The sequence below is a fragment of the Podarcis gaigeae genome (genome assembly GCF_964106915.1).
Source record: "Podarcis gaigeae genome assembly, chromosome: 4".
In the NCBI taxonomy this organism is placed as follows: domain Eukaryota; kingdom Metazoa; phylum Chordata; class Lepidosauria; order Squamata; family Lacertidae; genus Podarcis; species Podarcis gaigeae.
Genome location: NC_139677.1, coordinates 101,784,589 through 101,807,133, shown reverse-complemented (window position 1 = coordinate 101,807,133; position 22,545 = coordinate 101,784,589). Strand labels below are relative to the sequence as shown.

General features: G+C 44.4%; 1 protein-coding gene across 1 annotated transcript in view; it reads right to left on the bottom strand.

Annotated features, from left to right (window-relative positions):
- Window positions 1-2,402: 2,402 nt before the first annotated feature.
- The window catches only part of LOC310842818 (zinc finger protein 202-like), a gene marked incomplete at its 3' end in the record, with an annotated part of 42,870 nt that continues 22,727 nt past the window's right edge, over window positions 2,403-22,545 (bottom strand). Inside the window, exons 3-6 of the mRNA XM_083734956.1 lie at window positions 14,392-14,474; window positions 13,320-13,446; window positions 4,433-4,471; window positions 2,403-2,413 (exon numbers count right to left, since the gene is read on the bottom strand). Of these exons, the coding sequence (XP_083591082.1) occupies window positions 2,403-2,413; window positions 4,433-4,471; window positions 13,320-13,446; window positions 14,392-14,474 (260 nt within the window). The remainder of the gene's footprint in view (window positions 2,414-4,432; window positions 4,472-13,319; window positions 13,447-14,391; window positions 14,475-22,545) is intronic.

Sequence of the window (22,545 nt, the reverse complement as noted above, 5' to 3'; positions counted from 1 at the left end):
ACTCAAAGGTTTAGTAAACCCATCTGCCAGATTCTGCTGGCTTAGACAGTACTTCAGCATCACCAAGCCTGACTGGACATTCCGACACACATTTTGGAAACATATGTCCAAATGTTTGGTTCTGGCCTTAAACTGCCCAGACTCTGCCAACTTCAGACAGGGTTGATTATCCTCCCAGTGACGGGCAAACAACAATCCCTGCCGATTTCTTGGACCAAACACGTGTAAAACTCTAGTTCTCTGCAAAGCTCTGACAATGCACTGAATTCAGCTTCAGCAGAGGAAAGCGCAATGAGACTCTGCTTTTGGTACTTCCACCCAACTAGAGTGTCCCCAAACTTTATTCCCATCCCAGGCACAGACTTCCTGTCTTCCAGATTCGCCCAGTCGCTATCAGTTCAGAACGTAAGCTTGGTTTCACCCTTAGCCGACAGTTTAAGACAGAAATCTTTGGTATCCTGCAGGTAACCCAGCATCCTCTTGATAGCATTCCAGGCACTCACACTTGGCCTTGTAGCTTCCCTGCTGAACAGATTGGTAGCAAATGCTAGCATATGTCTGGTCTGCTCCACTGGGAGAGATACAGCAAACTACCCAGAGCTGACTGAAAGATCTCAGTGTTTTCAAACTTGGCACATTCCCCTAGCTGACTGTCTTTCATGTAGCTTGTCTCCATGGGTGTACTGACCCCTGCACATTCAGACATTCTGAACTTCTCAAGCAACTGCTCAATCTGGCCTTTCTGACTGAGCAAGAAGCTTCCATCCTGGGACTTATCTATCTGGACGCCTAGGTAAACTTTCACTGGATCTAGGTTTTTGAGTTGGAAATGTTTTCCAAGCTCTGTGGCAAACCCTTGAACCTCTTTCCCTGTCTTTGCCACATAGATTGTATCATCCACAAAAATCAAGACCACCTCTTGTGACTCTCCTGACCCTTTCAGGTACAGGCAGCTATCAGCAAGACTCCTCTTGAAACCCATGCTCTCTAAGGCTTCATTCAGACACAAGTTCCAGTTCCTGGCTGATTGCTTCAGACCGTAAATGGACTTATGAAGCTTCCACACTGCATCTGGCCTATTGCTCTCAAGCCCTGGAGGAGGATGCATGTACAGATCCTCCTGGAGGTCTGAGTTCAAATAGGCTACATCTACATCAAAGTGATACACCTGATGACCTCTCTGTGCAGCAATGGCTTAGAGCATGCACAGACTTTTACTTCTGGAAGCAGGAGCATACACCTCAGTGTAAGGCAGCAGTTCCACTGCGCAAACTCTCTGGCTACCAGCCTAGCCTTGTACTGCGGTTCTCCAGTTGCTGTGGGTTTAAGACGGTAAACCCGGCGGCTGCTCATGGCCTGCTTGCCTGCTGGCAGCGTCGTGATGGAGAACACACCTAGATACTCCATTGAGTTCATTTCCTTCTGCATTGCCTCTTGCCACTTCCTGGCTTCCTCTTCAGGCAACTTCTGAACTTCCTCAATACTCTCTGGTTCACACTGAGCCACACCAATCCACACGCTAGTGACCTCAAACCTTTCAGTTCATTTTCCTTTAGTAGTGTGAGCTGAACACCTCAGCACAACCTCAGGTACCCCCTCTGACTCACTAGGGCCAACTAGTGTGTCCTTGCTCTCCCCTCTGACTTACTGCGCATTCTGGATTTCTCAACTGGACTTGTGGGTGAGGAGGAGCACTCTTTGGCTCTAGTTTAACAGCTTTAGGAGATGCCCTTTCCTGTTCCTGCTCTGGGTTGGGACTCTGAGCCTCAGCAGCAGGATCAGTTTCTACCTTTCCTTCATCAGCAGAGTCAGCAGACTCTCTGAAAGAATGTCTGGATTCCCATGTATGCATTTCCACCCACTCTGCTCACAGAACTCAGCACTCCTGCTGACTAGAATCCTAGACTGATTGCCTTCTGGATAGGCAAATCTCCACCACTTGGTCCCTGGCTCATGCCCACAAAGGATCATTCTCTGGGACCTAGGGCCACCCTTTCTGTGTTTGGCACAAGGACCCAAGCCTCACATCCAAACACACGGAAGAAATGCACCTTCATTCCAGGTATTTGTCACATACCTTCATCTTGCACCCCTCAGTGCACCCTGGGACCTTCTTCACGTAACCCCAGTTGATATGTGACATTCTCCGGTGCCAAATGCCATGATGGGACCCATCATGAATAGGAAGGTTACCACACTGTGCTTGTGCATCCTCAGTGGGACCTTTACGTGCAATAGGCGATTCTAGCACAAACAGCCTGTCTTTGCACTTAACACTGACCAGTTGTCGCCCACCTCTGGAAATGGAATAAACGTTATTTTCAAAACACGCTTTGAACCCAACATGGACAAGAGAGGAAACAGAAAGCAAACAGCACTGCATCTCTGGAACGACATAGGCCTCAATCTCCGCCTGTAAAAAAGAACAATAAACAGAGCCAGACATAGCGCTTGGAACCATCTGCAAGAGTTACACTTCTTCCAGTTTTCACAGCCTTGCAGTTCCACAAAAAACCACTAGATAGCGATGACATCAGGTGGTGACTGGCCCCACTGACAATCACCCAGCTCAGCACGTGGCCCTGGTTGCAGTTTTTCACTGTTGCCATAGCAGCAGCCAAATGATACTGTGACGACATGTCTCTGCCAGTTTCCTTGAGACCTTTTGAGGCTTCCCACACTTGGCAGCTCCTCTTATCTGGTTGCCAAAGAAAACGGCCTTGGAGACATCCTGTGGCTCCACTGGACAATTCCGGACCAGGTGGAATTCAGAGCTGCACCGCAAACGCATCGGGAAGAAAAAGCTTTCAGTCTCTTCACTTCTCCCTTCTCCCTTCACCCCCACTCTTGGGTGCAGCACAGCCTGGGCCTGCTCACCCTCCAGCTTTCTGCCTGTAATGCCTATAATGGCAGCAAATTTTTAAAAAAGTAATATGTTGAGCCCGTAGTTCAATTTCCCAGCAGCTCCCCTTGCCTGGGAGAACACTTCTAGCATTCCATCTCCTCTACCTGTGGCATTGTTCAGCAGTGGGGAAAGTGACCTCTTCACACCGGATGTCCATTTGGTATGGCCCTTTCCAGGTTTTTGCCTGCTCATTGTGTTTCGTCTTTCATTTGTTCTCCTATGTGTGTTGCCAGTAGAAGCCACAATTCTATGGGTACTCTAGGTGGTGCAGAAAGTTGGCAGCTATTCCCTACACCCACAGGTCTCAGGAGGTTACAACATAAAAAAACAAAATAAAAACACAAAACACCACATTTTAAAAGGGCATTAAATGTCAATCAGCCAAAGGCCTGGTTTAAAAAGTGTGGATTTGCCTGGCTCCTAAATCTGTACAATGGTTTTTCTAACCTTTGTATGGATTCTTTGATGGGAAGTAAGATTGGCCCTCTGACTGAAGCTTTTTCCACATTCCACACACTGATATGGTTTCTCCCCTGTATGAATTCTTCGATGGGAAGTGAGACCGGAGCTGTGACTGAAGCTCTTTCCGCATTCCACACACTGATAGGGTTTCTCCCCTGTATGAATTCTCTTATGGGAAGTGAGATCGTGGCTCATTCTGAAGCTCTTTCCGCATTCCACACACTGATAGGGTTTCTCCCCTGTATGAATTCTTCGATGGGAAGTGAGAGAGGAGCTTTCAGGGAAGCTCTTTCCACATTCCACACACAGATAGGGTTTCTCCCCTGTATGAATTCTTCGATGGGAAGTGAGAGAGGAGCTTTCAGGGAAGCTCTTTCCACATTCCACACACTGATAGGGTTTCTCCCCTGTATGAATTCTTTGATGGTAAGTGAGACCGGAGCTGTGACTGAAGCTCTTTCCGCATTCCACACACTGATAGGGTTTCTCCCCTGTATGAATTCTTCGATGGGAAGTGAGACCGGAGATCTGACTGAAGCTCTTTCCGCATTCCACACACTGATAGGGTTTCTCCCCTGTATGAATTCTCTTATGGGAAGTGAGATCGTGGCTCATTCTGAAGCTCTTTCCGCATTCCACACACGGATAGGGTTTCTCCCCTGTATGAATTCTTCGATGTGAAGTGAGATCGGAGCTCTTCCTGAAGCTCTTTCCACATTCGACACACTGATAGGGTTTCTCCCCTGTATGAATTCTTCGATGTGAAGTGAGAGAGGAGCTCTGAATGAAGCTCTTTCCACATTCCACACACTGATAGGGTTTCTCCCCTGTATGAATTCTTTGATGGGAAGTGAGATGGGAGATCCAACTGAAGCTCTTTCCACATTCCACACACTGATGGAGTTTCTCCCCTGTGTGAATTCTTTGATGGGAAGTAAGAGAGGAGCTCTGGCTGAAGGTTTTTCCACATTCCATGCGCTGATAGTTTATTTCCAATGAGATTTTGTTGATGGGAAATGGAATTGGAGCTCTGATTGCAGCTTTCTTCACACTCTAAATTTTTACGTGGCTTCTCCTCTCTGGAGATTTTTGATTCATCACAATCTGCAATGGAGACAAAAGGGGATTAGAGCCTCAGGAACAAATGGAGAAGAACTGAAGGGAGTTGGGTGTGTGTTCATTACCTGTGTTGTTTGTCATTAACCATCGTATTTATTATTATGTTCTGATGAGTTGTTGAATGTTGGTTTGTTTGATATACAGTAGTGGTCAAAATTGTGGAAGACTTTTGGAAAAAAGTGTATTTCAGAGTTTTGATGGCTTATAACACCACTTCATTTGGAGTAATATCATAAAATAATATATTAATGGAAAGATAATTTAATGAAGACTGCAATTCAACAAAGGTTGTTCAATTACCCATATTCTATCAAATGTTATAGTCAAATAACCAGAAAAAGGAAGCACAACTTGCTTAGGTTGACTTTTGTCAGTGTGTTATGTGATTGCTGTTAAGTTGGGGTTTTTTTTGTTTTGTTCTTTCATTTAGTGAGGTTGTAAAACATAACAAAATTATAGAAATGGCACAAAGAGTTGACTGGTCACCCAGAAAGCAATGTAAAATTGTAGTACAGGGCTACAGTTATGAAGTGAACAGGGCTACAGTTATGAAGAAATTAGATGAAAGATTGGGGAAAACTTAACCAAAGCTGGCATTTCGATATTATTGAAGAGGTATAAGGAGACTCAGCAACTATAAAATCAGACTGGTAAAGGCAGGAAAAGGTGCACAAAGGCAAGTGACGATCGAAGAATAGAGAGACTGTCCCTACATGACAGAAGAAAATCATTTTGGTGTATACAAGATGACATGGTGAGATGTAATGTGAAGTTGAGTGCAAGGACTGCTCTAAATGTTAGAATTCTAAGGAAAAAGCCATTGTTATCTCTCAAGCATGAGTTTAACCAAACTGCGGGAGGCAGTGGAAGACAATAGGACCTGGCGTGCTCTGGTCCATGGGGTCACAAAGAGTCGTACATGACTAAACGATTAAAGAAAATCTCTCAAGCAAAGGTTGAAAAGATTAAACCCATGTTAACTGGACAGTGGAACAATGGGACAATGTTTTTGGAGGGATGTGACCCAAATCTCCTTGCTTGGTAGTGATGGATTTCCCGTCGTCAATCCTCAATTCCAGATGGTTCCCATAAATCGTCACCTTCGGAGATAAGATCACTTTTTCCCTCGTAAATTATAGCTCTGTCGCTCTTAAGACCTCTTTGAGGAGTTTCTCCCACGATGTAAGAACGCTCTCTTTCACTCTTCCTCCTCCCGGACTTAGTCCTCCGACAGAGCTTCCCAAAATGGCGACGGGATTTTTGACTGTGTCAGAACAAAGCTCTTATACATTCCACAGTCTTCTAGAAACATGCTTTAGTTCAAAAGTTTATCTCCACACAGCCTTAGATTCACAGCTTAAGTCCTTAAAACTGTTGTAATCTCTAGCCTTGTCAGAGGAATTTGCCATTCTCCAGGCACCCGGCTTAAATTACTGTTGACCTCCCTGTCCGCGACTCCCGGCAGGAGACAGGCGGGGTCTCTATCGGCGATCCTCCTCAAACGTGAGAAGAACACACCACTCTTCCCTCCTCCCTGCATTCCCCAGGAGGGGGAAAGAGACAGACAGAAATGTATTTACATGCCTTTATTTCTGTCTATGCAGCAGTACAGAGAAACATGTCTGCACTCTCCAAACACCAACAGCAGAGAAAGAAACTCCACCCCTGTACTTCCAGTAGGGATCAGATGACACTCTGAGCTAACATCCGGTGCTCAGTACAGTGAATAGACTGCCCCTTTGCTCCCACGGTACAGTCCCAAATATCAACATCCTGTTTGGCTTTACAGCCAGCTGCAGCTCGCTGCTGCATTGCTCCTTTTCTCATTTCTGGCTTTTGCCTCTTGAAGGGAGGGGATTCTTGGGTTTAATCACATAAGTAGGAAAATAAAACATTTTTCCCCTCCCCCTTCAGTCCTTTGCCATACCGTATCTTGACGTGTCTTCTCATAATTTAAATCTTATTTTTCCAGAGACCTCTTCTGTTGCAGTCTTCACTCCTCCTCATTTCCTGAAGCATGTGCATTCCTTCATGCCAAATTGTTTCTTTTGAAGTTCTTGCAGCTAGTGGCGCAGGTCAGAGACAGCGTCCAGGAGTGCCGAGATACCCCAGGAGGGTTTTTGTGCCTAATGCCCCCATCCCCCTCAAAAATTCGGGGGTGATATCGGGCACAGCAGGCAAACAGCCCCACTAACTGTCTTGAGTGTGTAGGGAGCCTAATTACTCCCAACTTAGCCTCCAAATTACCTCCTGTGGGTCGGAGAGATGTTATTGTCGGCCATCTTCCAATGCGCCCCCTAGTGGCCCACCGCAAAGGTTGAAAAGATTAAACTCATGTTAATTGGACGCGGAAGAATGGGACAATGTTTTTGGAGGGTTGTGACCCAAATCTCCTTGCTTGGTAGTGATGCCATGAAATACACAAGGGGAAGAATCAGAGAAGATTTACATGCTACTTGCATTACACCGACCGTGAAACACCCAGATAGTGTGATGATCTGAGGTTGTATGGCAGCAAAAGGTGTGGGCAGAATTTTCACCATTAAAGGGAATGGAAATGCCCCCAAATAAAAAATGAAATACTTTAGCCCAAACTGAAGGTGATCTTTTATTAAGTTTCATATTACCGAATTAAACACATCAAACCAATTAGTCCAAATTATAACAATACATATCATATCATGTAATCCAATTATTTTCCAAATTATAATTTTTTGTGGGGGGTACCCATGCTTCTTGATCGGCAGGAGTCCAATCCTCGAATATTTTCTGCTGCTTTCATATTAAGAATGATATTTCCAGTCCCTTCTTCTAAATCCTTGTCGTTACTCATTTTCATTAACCTCCAAATTGCTCCGCAAGTGGGTTGAAAGAAACAGTCTTGTTTGTATTTCTGTGTGGGCTTTGTACTGCTCTCTCGTAAATCCCAATAATCCAGGCATTTCCGCTCGAGCAAGCAATTGCCTTCTTGTTGTTCTGATGAAATACAGTCCAAAAGCTCGCTCTTTAATTTTCCCGACCTGTTGCATCGTAAATTAGTCTTTTTCCAGGAGGGCTGCCCCTTCCAGTTCACAATCTCATCGAAAGTAATAAATCTTTGGCTCGCCCTCCCCAAGACCAAACCTCCTGCAACACAGGTCTCGTATCAAATCTCCATTCTAACTGCGTCACAAAGAGAGCCCTTCTTTCCAATCCTTTACAGAGTAAAACCTTTAAATTCATATTATTCCCACACAGTTCCTTTTTAGTCCCATTTGCCAATTAGTTGCTGTGATGGATATTCTAAGAGGGAGGGTTATTAGTTAATCACATAGAGCAAAAAAAGATAAAAAGTCATTCCCCCCCTTTAGTTCTGTTGCACTCCAATCCACATACCAGCATGTCTGTAGTTCTTTGATGTAATCTTCTGTCTCAGTCTTCTTCATTTCAGTGGTAAAATTGTTAGCAGATAAAAACCTCCTGCCTCTCTTGAAGCTTGTGCGTTATCTTTCACCAATCTTTTTCCTTTTAAGTAACACTAGTTTCGCTCCTGGAAGTAGCTTCGGAGGAGTTCCGAGGCCCACCGAGGGTTGTGCACCCAGTGCCTTACCCCCTCCTTCTTCCGAACTCAGGGGTGATTTATGGCAACAGCGAGTGAAAACTGCATCTCTCCCCCCTGGAGAGATGAGGGAGACTGATTTACTCCCCATAATCAGCCTCTAATTACCTCGTGCAAGCTGGATAGATGTTAATATCCGCCATCTTCCAAGGCGCCCCTAGCGGCCCCCTCCTACTTATATATTTATTTTCTATTTCAACAGGACTCAGCTCCATGTCCTGTTGCTGCTGTGTGAAAAAGGTGCTTTCAAGATAATCCTATTCCATTGCCGGAATGGCTTGGGAATAGCCCAAACATTAACCCAATCAGAAATCTATGGAGCCGACTAAAGAAACTTGTTAATCAGAGGCAATCCAGCAATAAAGCCCAATTAACAGAGGCAATAATTCAATCTTGGTTTCACATTCTTACAGCTGCAGAACTAAAAATTTGGTTCACTTCATGGGAAAGCGTTGTAAGGCTGTAATTAAACCTAAAGGTTACCAATGGTTACCAAATGTTTCACGTTTTTTCTTTATGACTGCTGTTCCAATAAATATTCCTTCATAAAAGTCATTACATTACATTCTTCATTAAATTATCTTTCCATTGATATATAATTTTATGGTATTACTCCACACAAAAGTGGTGTTATGAGCCATCAAACCTCAGAAATACACTTTTCACAAAAGGTTTCCACAATTTTGGCCACCAGTATAAGTTGTTCATTTTAAGTTAATGTTCTTTTTATATGGGATCAGAATATTATTATTTATGTTTCATGTTTATATATGTGTTGGAAGCCACCCAGAGTGGCTGGGGCAACCCAGCCAGACAGGCAGGGTAGAAATAAAAATGTCAGCTTTGTTCCGGAGCTGACAGAGGCTGGAATGTATGAAAGCAGGCAAAGAGAGATAAGGACACTGGAATGTGATCTGGAATGTGAGAGGGAGGGGGGGCAGCCGAGTGGCAGAGCTTCAGAGAACAGAGAGCAGGCAGCAGATAGCAAAGATCCACAAAATACCAATCTTAGCTCAGAGACACAAGGGGAGAGGCCAGGAATAGCTAGCCCAAAAACTCGAAGGCGCAAAAAGGTCAGTGAGAGGAGGGGAAAGAGCAGACGCGAAAGGGTTTTTTCCCCCTCTTGGAAGAGGAAGGGGTGGAGTTTAGACTTGGCAACTGCAAACTTGAAGTCAGACACAGAGTGAAGGAGCTCCGGAGTGATTTATGTGTTTGAGCAATAAACCCGAGATACCGTATTTTTCCCTCTATAACACGCAGATTTTTTTCTCCTAAAAAGGAAGGGGAAATGTCTGTGCGTGTTATAGAGCGAATGTGTGGTCCCTGGAGCCGAAAAATCAGGCAAAAATCAAATAGCGGTGCTTCACGGAGAAGGGAAATCTGAAAAGAGGAAGCGGCTGCTTTCCTGCATTCTGCCTCAGGGTCTTACTGCCCACCCTCCTCTGTTTCGTTGCTGTGTTTGCTGAAACGGAACAAAGAGCAGGGAAAGCCCCTCCCCTCCAGGCAAGCAGAGGGGAATTCCTCTCTGTGCTCCTGTGCTGCTGGGGGAGAGGGAGAGAGAGGGGGGAAGGGAGAGAGAGAGGGGGGAGGGAGAGAGAGGGGGGAGGGAGGGGGAGGGAGGGGGGAGGGAGGGAGGGAGGGGGAGGGAGAGAGAGGGGGAGGGGGGAGGGAGGGAGGGAGGGAGGGAGGGAGAGATATGGCAGGCTTGGGTGGGGGGAAACTTTTGCCTTTTTTTCCTCCAACCCGTTAAATCCCTCTCCTGCATTCTTAGCCAGCTGCTTCTCTGCACACCCCTCTAATGTCCCTTCTTTGTTTTTCCTTCGCTCCCCACTTAAAATGTGGTTACAAAGCATAGATCCACATGGATCCTCAGGATCTTTGCATTGGGTCACCCCAAATTTACCATCAGATCACATAGCATGTCCATGGCTACAGCCTGCCCCCCCAAAATCACGCACCCACTGTTGCCTGGGGCTGCAATGGTGCAAAAACGTGGTTAAAAAGCATGGATCCACATGGATCCTCAGGATCTTTGCATTGGGTCACCCCAAATTCACCATCAGATCACATGTCTGTGGCCACAGCATGAAGCCCAAAAATGATACATCCACTGTTTCATTCAGAATGTTTTTTCCCTTGTTTTCCTCCTCTAAAAACGATGCACGTGTTATGGTCAGGTGCGTGTTATAGAGCGAAAAATACGGTAATTACTGCCGGTGTCTCGCTTCTGTGGGAGAGCCAAGCCATTACAAAAAATTATTATTATTACTACAGTGGTACCTGTTCTGGAAAAAATTAAGTTTGTAAACCGAGGTACCACTGTATCATCCTCATCATCATCACTGCTACTGCTACCTGAGATTCCATAAGCCTAGCTCTTCTCTGGGATGGATTTTGTTTGGCCCAGTCATGGCATCCCCTCCGTCTCCAATGTCACTCCTTCTTATGGCTTGGTCTCTCCCACAAACGTGAGACGACTCTGGCTGTTAATAATTTCAGATTTACTGCTAAAACAACAAACTTGGACGGAGCTCCTCTACTCATTGTCCTCCCCACAAGATGGAGTTGCCCAGACTGAGCTCCTCCCCCTTCCCCAGAACGGAAGCCCCCACCTTCTCTTCCAGTATCTTTAAATTTGGCAGAGAATGCTTCTAGCATTCCAGCGTCTGACTCACTCCTGTAGCTCTCACACAGCTGTCTGTCACTCTGTCTCTCTTTTTCTTCTCCCCTTTGTTCAGAGCTCAGATGACAGTTCCTCTCCCCCTCCTCTCGGCCTTCCGCTGCTAACTCTCCTCTCCCTAGGCCTGCTTCTTCTCTGGCTGGCAGCACCTGAGCTTCACTGCCAGTCCTCTCTTTGGTCAACCCAAGATGACAGGAGCAAAAACAGAAACCCTGAAGCTACTTAGCTTTCCTAACAATTCTGAAGCTGACAGTGAAGGTGGCCTGGGAAGTTCAGACCAGCCCAATCTCTTGGGATGTGTCCAAGGGAAACGGGGGCATTTGGCAGGCTCCCAGCTGGCTCCAGCCCACCGACCGGTAACCGGGCAAACTCCGGTCCGCGGAACAGCATCAAACAACGACCCGCAGCTTCAGAACTCTTCAGAAGCTGGAGCACCCTCTAATCAGCAGAGTAATTAACTCTTTGCGACAGAAGGGTGGAAGGGGAGGAAACCCAGAATTAAATGCAAATTACGGATTCCAAAGAAAGAGGGGGATTCTCTCTGTCAGACTTAAAAATCTATTTTGAAGCTGCCACACTTTGTTGGATTAAAGAATGGATGAAATTAGAAGATACAGATTTACTAGATTTGGAGGGATTTGATAATGTGTTTGGTTGGCATGCATATTTGTGGTATGATAAAGTAAAAGCCCATAAAGCATTTAAAAATCATATAATTCGGAAATTGTTGTATAATGTTTGGATAAAATACAAAGACCTTTTAGAAAGAAAGACGCCCAGATGGCTTTCACCAATGGAGGCAAAAGCCCAGAAAAAATTAAATATGGATACCAAATGGTTGAGATATTATGATTTATTAATAGAAGAGGAAGGTTATAAATTAGGACCATTTGAGCAAATTAAAGATAAGCAAAATTGGCTACATTACCACCAGATTAATGAATTGTATAAACTGGATAAGAAAAATGGTTTTGCCTTGGAAAAATCTAAGTTGGAGATGGAGTTGTTAGATACTGAAGGTAAAAACTTATCTAAAATGTACAAGCTTTTCCTGGAGTGGCATACGAAAGATGAACAAGTTAAATTGGTGATGATAGATTGGGCAAGAGATTTAGGACATAACATAATGTTTGAGGACTGGGAAAGATTGTGGAAGAAAGGGGTTAAGTTCACCGCATGTACTTTGTTAAAGGAAAATATTATGAAAATGATGTATAGGTGGTATTTGACTCCTGTAAAATTAGCAAAGATGTATCATAATTGTGATAATATATGTTGGAAATGTAAAGAAAAGGAAGGAACATTCTTTCATATGTGGGGGACCTGCTCCAAGGTGAAAGACTTCTGGGAAAAGATTTATAATGAATTGAAAAAAATGTTGAAATATACATTTATAAAGGAACCAGAGGCCTTTCTTCTTGGAATAACAGTTTCGGAATTGCCCAAGAAAGATGTTAATCTGTTTTTGTATGCAACAACTGCGGCTCGTATTTTGTTAGCTAAAAAGTGGAAAACTCAAGAATTACCAACAGTAGAAGAATGGCAGATGAAGATGATGGATTTTATGGAGCTAGCTGATCTAACCGGAAGAGTCCGCAACCAGAAGGAGGAGGAGCACCACGAAGAATGGAAGAAATTTAATGATTATTTAGCTAAATTTGTTAAGCTAAAATAACTGGAAATGGCGCCCACATACTTAATGGGTTTAGGATTGTATTTATGTTAACTGATAAAATAATATGTTTAATACAAGAAGGAGAAGATTTAAAGATGTTAATGTTTAATTTAAAGGGTATTAAAATTGGGATTTGGAAAACCGTTATAAGGATATGCAATGAAATTCAACTAAGGGGGAACGAGGAAGTCGTTTTACAAAGTAAATAACTTATTTTCAATAAGGTTATGATTTATGTTTGTTATGTTTTGTTTGTTTTATATTTTTGTTTGTCGTTGATATTGTAAAAACTAATAAAATGTGTTTTTTTTTAAAAAAAAAAAAAGAAGGGTGGACAGAGGCATATGTAAAGCATATTTACAAGCAGTTTATTCAGCATAGATCAAGACCAAGAAAAGCATGTCTGCTCTCCTTCATGTCTAAGAGCAGGAAGGATGAGGCAAAAGCTATACACAAACGGAAGTTCCCAGCAAGCTGTGCTGCAATGTAAACAGACATGTGACATACAATAGCTCCACACATCTGTTTAGGTGGAACGGAACATCAATATCCTAACACAATCATGGTAGAAAAAGGAATAATTTGAGGAAGATTGTTCAAAGAAAAAACTGTAATTTACTGTTTATTGTGGGGGTGTTAGGTTCCCAGGTGTTATAGGGGGCGCTGTTGAGCTCTGTGAAAATATATGAGGTTGGTCCCATAGAGGTATGCTTTGAATTTCCAGGCAGCTATAACATTCCCACAGGGAGCCTTACCAAGAGAGGCCACGATCCCAGGTGTTATAGGGGGCGCTGTTGAGCTTTGTGAAAATAGATGAGGTTGGTCCCATAGAGGTAGTTTTTGAAGTTTAAGTCTATGGCGATCCCACAGGGAGCCTTACCAAGAGAGGCCACGATCCCACGATTCTCTTCCATGACATCCTTATGCAGAGCTCTCTGGTCAGGATCCAGCAACGCCCACTCCTCAGCCGTGAAACGAACAGCAATATCTTCAAAGCACACTGGACCCTAAAAGAAAAAGGGATATGTCCTCCTCTGAGACAGCAGAAATATGATCTGCTACACAATGCTCCGTTGTTTCCTTCCTGTACATTGTGGTGTTGTTTTAATACGATTGCTTTGCTGCACATTTTAATTATGGATGCTTATTTTAATCTGCATTTTAATTATGGGTATTCGTTTCTGCGCAAATAGGTGGTTCTCCACCTTGTGTTTTCCAAGTCATTCTGCCTACGCAAGCATTCCAGTTTCCCCAATGGAAGGGTCCACTTTCTCCTCTCCTCCTGAGCTGTTCTGGGGAGTTCCCTCCCAATGCCCTAGAGCCAAATTCCAGGGGTTCATGGGGGCATGGAGAGGGGGAGGAATGTGGAGCAAGCCCCATTTTGCAGCCGATGGGGCTGGTTAGGTGAATCCAGGCCACTATTTGTTCTCATTTGCCCACTGCTTAGAAACCAATATTAGCATTCCGTGATCAATCTAGAAATGAAATCAGCCTGTTTTGGATGGCCATTTGTCTTGGATGATCTAGCAGAGATTCCTGCATTGCAGGGGGTCTCCTGGCTCTGAGAGACAAGCAGGGAGGGTGGCTTCTGGCAAAAGGAGAGCGAGCCACCGGTGGCTCCTCCTTCTCCTGACTCACCTCAGCCTCTCGACTTTCCTCTCCAACTCGCCTCCTTCCTCTTCTGCCTCTGATTCTGCACTGCATTCTGCCACAGAGTCTCCCAGCTCACTAAGGCCTGTAACCCCTTCAGCTTCTGACACCTCCTCTTGCCAGGCTTCTCCCTCTTCCCCCTCTGACCACCCATCCTTCTTCTACCTCCACTTCTTGGGCTCTCAGCAATCTTTCCTTCCTGGTTCCCCAGCTGCATCCTCCCACCATTCCTCTGTGCCCAACCAGTCCATGACATTGCTCCATCCCTCAGCCTCTGTCCCCACAAGGCAGCTTCCCCATACCTGATCTGGTTCCACAGCCACTGCTTCCCTTCTGCCCCCATGAAAAGGCGGATCAGGAAGTCTTCCTGGAATCACTCTGTCACCTGCAAAAGATAAAAGGTAAACAGGATGCCAGGAGTGCCTACTTCTCCCACAGGTGAAACAGGGCATCTCTAACTGCAGGTGTGCCTTTGAGAAAGCCTTATCTGCTGAGAGCATTTGGATGTTTGTGCCCATTTCATATGTTTGTGGTGCAAAAATACATCTCCCCCCCCTCTGGACCCTTTCCCCCAACTGTCTACCCCCAAAGCAAGATGAAAAGAACCCTCAGATGAGTTGGAAAACCAACAGAATGAGACCAAACGGAGAAAAATCACCTTCCTCCTTACCCAGTGGCCTCTCTCTGGTGTCCAACAGAGGCCTCTCTGCCTCACAGGAATCCAGGTCCATTTCTGAAAAGAGATCCTTTCCCTGAGAAAGAAACAAGGATTCAAAACAGAGAATGGGGAGAAATACTAGAAAGAGAATGACAAAGACTGGAAGGGTGTGAGATCTCATTCCATAGATGCTTTCCTAGAAAATGGATGGGCCATCAGCAGACCATTATGGGATGTTCTCTGTCCTGTTTGGAGCCCCTTGGGAGTATCCAGAGGAAAGTCTCTCTCACCTGCTTTCTCTCCTCTGCCTGACTCAGGAGGAAACCTTCGGCCAGGGCCACCGCCTGGGAACTGGTCTCCGCTCCGCATTCCCTCACCCAGCTCTCCATCTCCGGGGGAAGGACAGCCAGGAACTGCTCCAAGATCACCAGGTCCAGCATCTCAGCTTTCGTGTGCCTTTCTGGCTTCAGCCACTGGTGGCAAAAGTGGTAGAGTCGGCTGCAAACCTCTCGGGGTCCTTTGGCCTCCTGGCAGCAGAACTGCCTCAACTGCTGGCTCTGCACCTCTGAGCGGAGGGTGTCCTCCTCACCCAGAATCTTCTGCACTGGGTTTTCCCAGAATCCCCCACTGCTCCCAGTTTGGCTGGCATGGCCTCTTCCTGCTTCAGGGCCAGCTGAGTCTTGCCCATCCATCTGTGCTCTCAGGAAGCCTCTGAGAGATTGGAAGGAACCCTTCGGTCTTCTGCCAACTTCTGCCCTTCTAAATGAGAAGCTGTAGCATATCCTAAAAAGCAAATACATTGTTCTGTTACAGAATTTGTGTGTGAGGAGGGGGAATGGTTCCCTGAGGAAGCATGGATGAGTCTTGCTGGGAACCAGGGCTGGACTGCACCGCATCCCAGACCATGAGCTATCTTTTTGAAAAGAAAGAGGAGGAAGAGGAGAAGAACTAAGTCTCTAGCCTTCTAGCAATGCAAAATGTGGAGGCAACTGAAGGGATTTCTGGGAGATTAATCAACCTGGTTTCTGCTGCCCTCCAGTCAATGTATGAAGTCAGAACCGACTGAGAAGGGAGTCATTTGTATCTTGTGAAAAACGGATGCTTGGTCTAGTGGGGGTCCTCACCCGGGGGTCTTCAGGTGTTGCTACCCCCCACTCCCCTGCTTCTGTCTCCTTTTTTTGCACTTGGACTGTCTGCCGCTCTCCAGACAGACTCCTGGGGTGGGGTCCCTTTTTGTTTACTATGAGGGCCAGGGATGTATCTGATCAACCCCCTGAGGGCCAAACGGGCAGGGCCAAAGACATCTCCCTTGAAATTTAGGCGGGTAATTTATTATTATTATTTCACTAGATAACTTAACACACACACAGCCATTGATGCCAAGGTCCCTGCAGGTTCGGTGAGTAGCAGCGCCCATTTCCGGCTTCTTTGCCAGCAACAATCCCTTTGGGACAGAGAGGATGTGGTCCTGGGATGCCATGCTCTGGGTGCGAGGGGATTGCTGCAGTGGCCTCCGTGGGAAGCTGCCCTTGGAGACGACTGGGAAACTGGTCCGCAATGCAGCAGCCAGACTATGGCCTGGGATCCCTCTCTTTATTCCTGGCCTTTCTCTCCCACCTTTCCTTCCTTCCTCCACGAGGGGTTTTCTTGGGGGGGGGGCTAGTCCACCTCCTCGTCCAGCTTTGGAAAACCATTTGCACATGTTTCCTCTGTTGTGCAATGAGGCTGAGCGATGTCACACAGAGTTAAAGTCCCAGGGACTCCTTTGTTTTAAAAAGGGAGATATTTTCTGAAAGGGGGGGGGCGGAGGGCCAGAGGAGTTTGGGATCCTCTGATCTCCATGAAGGAGAACGTGGCAGACCTGGCCCCTCCCGAATCAGGCCCCCCAGGCATCCTCCCCAGCTGCAGCCCAGGGACCCCCGCCCCCGTCTCCCCACTGCACCCTCTGGGGGGAGAGAGAGGAGACTCACCAGATCCCAGGAGGGGACAGCGAGGCAGCCCTTGCAGGAGAGACCCCAAAGCAAGGAAAGGACTGGGGAGGGATGGAGGGGCCTTGGCTCTGGAGGACCAGCCCCCCTTGTTTCCTGGCCTCTCTAGGAAGGCAGCTCACTTCCCTTTAACCCTTGCCAAGCCGAGTCCCTCCAGCTCAGCCCTCTCTCGCTTGGCAGAACCTCAGATTTCTATTATTTTTCATGGATTTAGGGGGGCAGCTGCCCCCTGGCTACGCCCATGCCCAGACATCCTTTTGGGGGTGAGGCTCTTGGCTGGACTCTGAGCATCTCCCTCCCTTGGCCAGAAACCAGAGGAAGAGCCTGCAGGGAAAAGGGCTTTGCAGGAGGCAAGGAAGCTCCTCCTGGAATTCAGGAGTGGAGAGATAGGAGGGGATCCCAGGGTCATCTAGTCCAACCCCCAGCAATGCAGGAATCTCAGCTAAAGCATCCATGGCAGATGGCCGTCTGATCTCTGCTTAGAAACCTCCAAGGAAGGAGAGTCCCCACCTCCCAAGGGAGACCTTTCCCCTGCCAAAATGAGTAATAACGAGTAATAAATTAAATGGGTAAATGAGTAATACTTTCTTATGCATGCTTTTTATGCTAATAAAAGAAGTATGCCATTTCCCTTTCCAGAAATGCTTAATTGCTAATTTAATGGACTGAAAATGGATGGTTGTTGTTATTATGTTTAGGGAAGTTTTTAATATTTGATGGACTATTGTATTTTAATATTTTGTCGGAAGCCACCCAGAGTGGCTGGGGAACCCAGCCAGATGGGCGGGGTATAAATATATGCTTATGTTTATGATTATGATTATTTATTAAATGAAAGAGGTAGGTGGAATCTCCATGGTGGCTAATAGCATAACACTGAAAGGCTAGTGAACTATGGGGAGCCCTAGAGCCTCTGCTTGGCATGCAGAATGTCCCAGTCAGTGTAGACCAGGGGTCCTCAAACTATGTTCCACGGGATGAATCCAGCCCGTCAGGGTCGTGAATCTGGCCTGCACAGCCATTTCAGAACCCGCCAAGTGTCTGAGGCTGAAAGGATCTCGCCACCCGCTCAGTCCAGGCGTCGCGCTGTGGTAAACGCCACAGGCGTGGTGGCGGCTCTACCAATGGAAGGCCAGGGGGTTTCGCCCGGGGACGGGGTTGTCTTTTGGCTTGAAGAGCGAAATTGAGGTTGGTGGAGAAAGGCAGACTTGGATCAATTTGGTTTCGTTACACAGACGTTTACTTTAAAGGTGGGAGAAGGAAGTATAGTCCTATTTTTGTGCCTGGAGCAGTGGTCTTTCCACGCATGTGGTTTACATGCTCTGAAAGCTGGGGTCTGTTTTGATATTGAAATTTTAAAAGGGTTCAGTGGAACCGGATATTGACCATCTTGTTAGCCTGGGGCAACCTTTTTCAGCCATGGGACAGTCCACCGTCCCTCAGACCATGTGGGGGGCCAGACTATATCTTTTGGGGGGGGGGGGAATGTCCATCTGCCAGAGAGTAGGACCATGCTGGCCTAGGTTCACGTATCCTGTTTGAAAGGGGAATCATCTTAGGGACTTCCTGTGGAAATCTGGGTCAGGAATGCTGTTCCTTGAATGTACAAACACACAAGACGTAACCGGCTGTGCATTCACATAAACAATACTCTTCTATATATTCTTATCACAATATCAAAAGTTTATCTGGATAATTATGAAAAATGTTGGTCTGAAATTAAGAGAGACTTGGACAGTTGGTCAAAATTGAAGCTTTCTTTTCTAGGCCGAATTGCTGCTATTAAGATGAATGTATTGCCAAATATGTTGTTTTTGTTTCAAACATTGCAAATTGTGGACAAGACGGAGTGTTTCCGGAAGTGGCAGAGAGATATTTCTAAATTTGTCTGGCAGGGCAAAAAGCCCAGAATTAAGTTTAAGATATTAACTGATGCGAAAGAAAGAGCGGGCTTCGCCCTGCCAGACTTAAAACTGTACTATGAAGCCGCAGCTTTCTGCTGGCTAAAAGACTGGCTACTTCTTGAAGACACTGATGTGTTGGATTTGGAAGGTTTTAACAATGCTTTTGGCTGGCATGCATATTTATGGTATGATAAAGTTAAGATCAATAAGGCCTTTAAGAACCATATTGTCAGGAAAGCAGTATTTAATGTCTGGACAAAATACAAAGACTTATTGGAAAACAAAACTCCGAGGTGGCTGTCCCCTCTGGAAGCCAAGGCCCGAAAAAGACCCAATATGGAGGCCAAATGGCCAAAATATTGGGAAATATTAGAAAAAGACGGTGACAATTGGAAATTGCAGAGTTTGGAGAAAATGGAGGGTAAAGTGCGAGACTGGTTACATTACGCCCAGATTAAAGAAGTTTTTAAAAATGACAAAAAACTAGGGTTCCAGGTGGAGAAATCGAAGTTGGAGACAGAACTGTTAGAACCAAAGACTAAGGTACTATCAAGAATGTATAACTTGCTGTTAAAATGGAATACACAAGACGAACTGGTTAAATCTGCTATGATAAAGTGGGCACAGGATATTGGGCATAACATTATGTTTGAGGACTGGGAAAGGTTGTGGACCACCGTGCTGAACTTCACTGCATGTAATGCTTTGAAGGAAAATGTAATGAAATTGATATATAGATGGTACATGACCCCAGTTAAACTTGCCAAAATATACCATTCGTCTGATAATAAATGTTGGAAATGTAAGGAAAATGAAGGAACATTCTTTCACCTCTGGTGGACCTGCCCTAAAGTGAAGGCCTTCTGGGAAATGATATATAATGAGCTGAAAAAGGTATTTAAGTATACCTTCACCAAGAAACCAGAGGCCTTCCTCTTGGGTATTGTCGGCCAGGGGGTGTTAAAGAAGGACCGAACATTTTTTATGTAAGCAACAACAGCAGCAAGGATACTCATTGCCAAGAATTGGAAGACTCAAGATCTACCCACACTGGAAGAATGGCAGATGCAGCTGATAGACTATATGCAACTGGCAGAGATGACCGGCAGAATCCGAGACCTGGGAGAAGAAAGGATGGAAGAAGACTGGAAGAAATTTAAAACTTATTTACAAAAATATTGTAATTTGATTGAATGTTAAGAAGGTTGCTTGATCATAAATAATTGGCCACCACTAAACTAGATTGAAATTAGACGATAAGCGAGATAAAGGAAAGGACAAACCCTTTGGGAGAACTATCAGATTATATTTAAACGAGTGGATATAAGATTGTAAACAAGATGACAATTTGCTTGAAAAAAATCTTTTAACAATGTAAGTGGGAGCGGGAGACGTGAGGAAGTCCAAACGAGTTATGAAATTTTGTGTATGACATAAGCAATGTTGTTTGTTATTTATGCTTTTTTCTTATAAAAATTCTTAATAAATATTTATTTTAAAAAAATCAAAGGTTTATCTTGCACATAAACAGCACATAAAGTGCAATAATATAGAGGGAAGTCCCCAATAAATCATTCATAAAGACCAAATGTCGGCTAGTTTCTGTTCCACATACGTTCATAAAGTCCAAATTGGAGCCTATTACAGTTCCACAGTGTTGACAAGGATTTCCGGAATAATGCCTTGTTTCGCTCTCATGGGCTCCATCCATTATACATATTCTAAGTAATATAAATGAATATAATGTTGTAATTCAACATATTTTAACAAATTAACAAACCTGTGAATGGATAAAGTTTGTTTTACATTTGTTGTTTTAAAGGGGTCACTTAAAGAAGAAAACCTTACAGCTGCAGATTTCTGTTACCTGTAGCTAAAATCAATGCTGCGCCTGTCTATATACATTGTAAGAGTTGTTGTTCACTGGAGAAACCACTGTGTTAAAAGTTCTATTATTTTGATACTTCATATATGGCATGTACTTTTATAGCACGATTCTTTATATCATTTTAATTTGTTAAATGATCTAGTGGTCGATCCACAACTCTGCTCCCTGAGAAAAGCTCAAGAACTCAGGGCAGAGATAATGGGTAGATCACTGGCAGGATTTTTATTACTGGGAGTAGATCTCAGTCTCTTGGAAGTTCTGGCATTGTGGCCATTTCAAGGTACTAGCACAACTTTAATTGCCACTCACCTTTTGTTGATATTAACTCATTTTCCAGTATTTTGCTATTAACATCCTAGCCGCTGTTGTCGTGTAAAGAAACACTCTTTGATTTTCATTTGGCATGCTTATTGTTAGAATATAAAATAGGAAAGCTTTGGTTTTCTTTAAAATAAATAGCATTTATTTTACTTTACTTTACTTTATTTTATTTTCCCTTTGGGGACATGTCCACCACTTGTGGAATAAGGTTCCCTCATTTTGTCTGCGTGTCCAACCTACTCCTGATATTTATTTATTTTGACTGATTTGGATGTGGTCAGGTACCATCTAAAAATCAGATAGCACGTGGTGAATTTTATGTCTTTTCCCATAATTCCCCCCATTTTTCATCTTGATTGGATAGCTACAATCGTGTGCCCATTTCACCATCACCTCCTTCACCTCCTAGTCTTTAAGGTTCCAGTCCAGTAACAATCTGTGTGGTTTTGATAATATCTTTGTATTATTTAATATTTAATAATAACTTTTTTAAAAATCTGCTATCTTTGAATCAAGTCCATTTATTTTTTATCTGGAAAGAAATGTTTAACTGGTAATCTATCTTCTTTACTTTTGTTTTCTTTTTATATTTTTCCTTTTTTTGTATTTTTAGCATATAATAACAGTAGTAAATACCGGCATATGGAAATGTGATCATAATATTGAAATGAATAAAATGCTTAACTCGCTAAGATAATAATAGTGAAATGAATAAAATGCTTGCAGCTTCCCAAGAAAACTCAAGGAGATTCTCCCCTTTTGGGCTTTTACCTCTTCCCTTTATAACTGTGTCATTAAGTCCCGAAAGTCCTGCCCCCCCCCCCCGCTTAGTAGATATCCCTTCTCCAGATGTCAACGCAGACCTCGTCACCACAAGACTATTCATTACCTGCAGCAACAAAAACAAAAGACACCAGAGTGGCCCCAGCTATCTCTTTCCAAAGGATATAGACGGACAGGGAGGGGGCTGACAAAGGGGGGAAAGTTGAATTGCAAGCACATTCTCTCACCTTTTAAACCTCAAGACTCTGTGCCCCAGGAATGAAAAGATATGTAAAAGATCATGATTGCCTCAAGATATATAACTGAGATTTAATTAGTATGTGGTGTATTGTGTGATATTATGTAGGAATGCTAACATGTGTCTGACAGTATGTTATTTCCACAAAGGGGGGGGGGCAATTTTTATGTATAATTGTTTTTTTGTTCAATGTATAGTGTCTTATTACCTACAGCCCAAAGGAGGATTCTCATGCATTTTAAGCTTTTAAATAGATCAGGCTATTGCGTAGTCCAGTATTTAGAATAGATCAATTTATGTGGTTAAAATGAATATTCTGCCAAAAATGATATTCCTCTTTCAATCAGTCCCAGTAATTGTGAAAGATGAATGTTTCAAAAAATGGCAGAAAGAAATTTCCAAGTTTATCGGGGGGGGGGGGGGAGGTCGAGGATATGATACTTACAGACATAACAGACAGAGGTGGTTTTGCCCTCCCAGACCTTTCATTATATTATGAAGCTGCATGCCTGGTATGGATTAGGGACTGGGTGAACTTGGAAAAGCAAGAAGCATTAGAATTGTAAGGACATGACAAAAGATTTGGCTGGCACGCATATTTATGGCATGGGAAAGGGAAGGTACATAAAAGTTTTTATAACCATATAATTAGGAAATCACTAATGAGCATATGGGA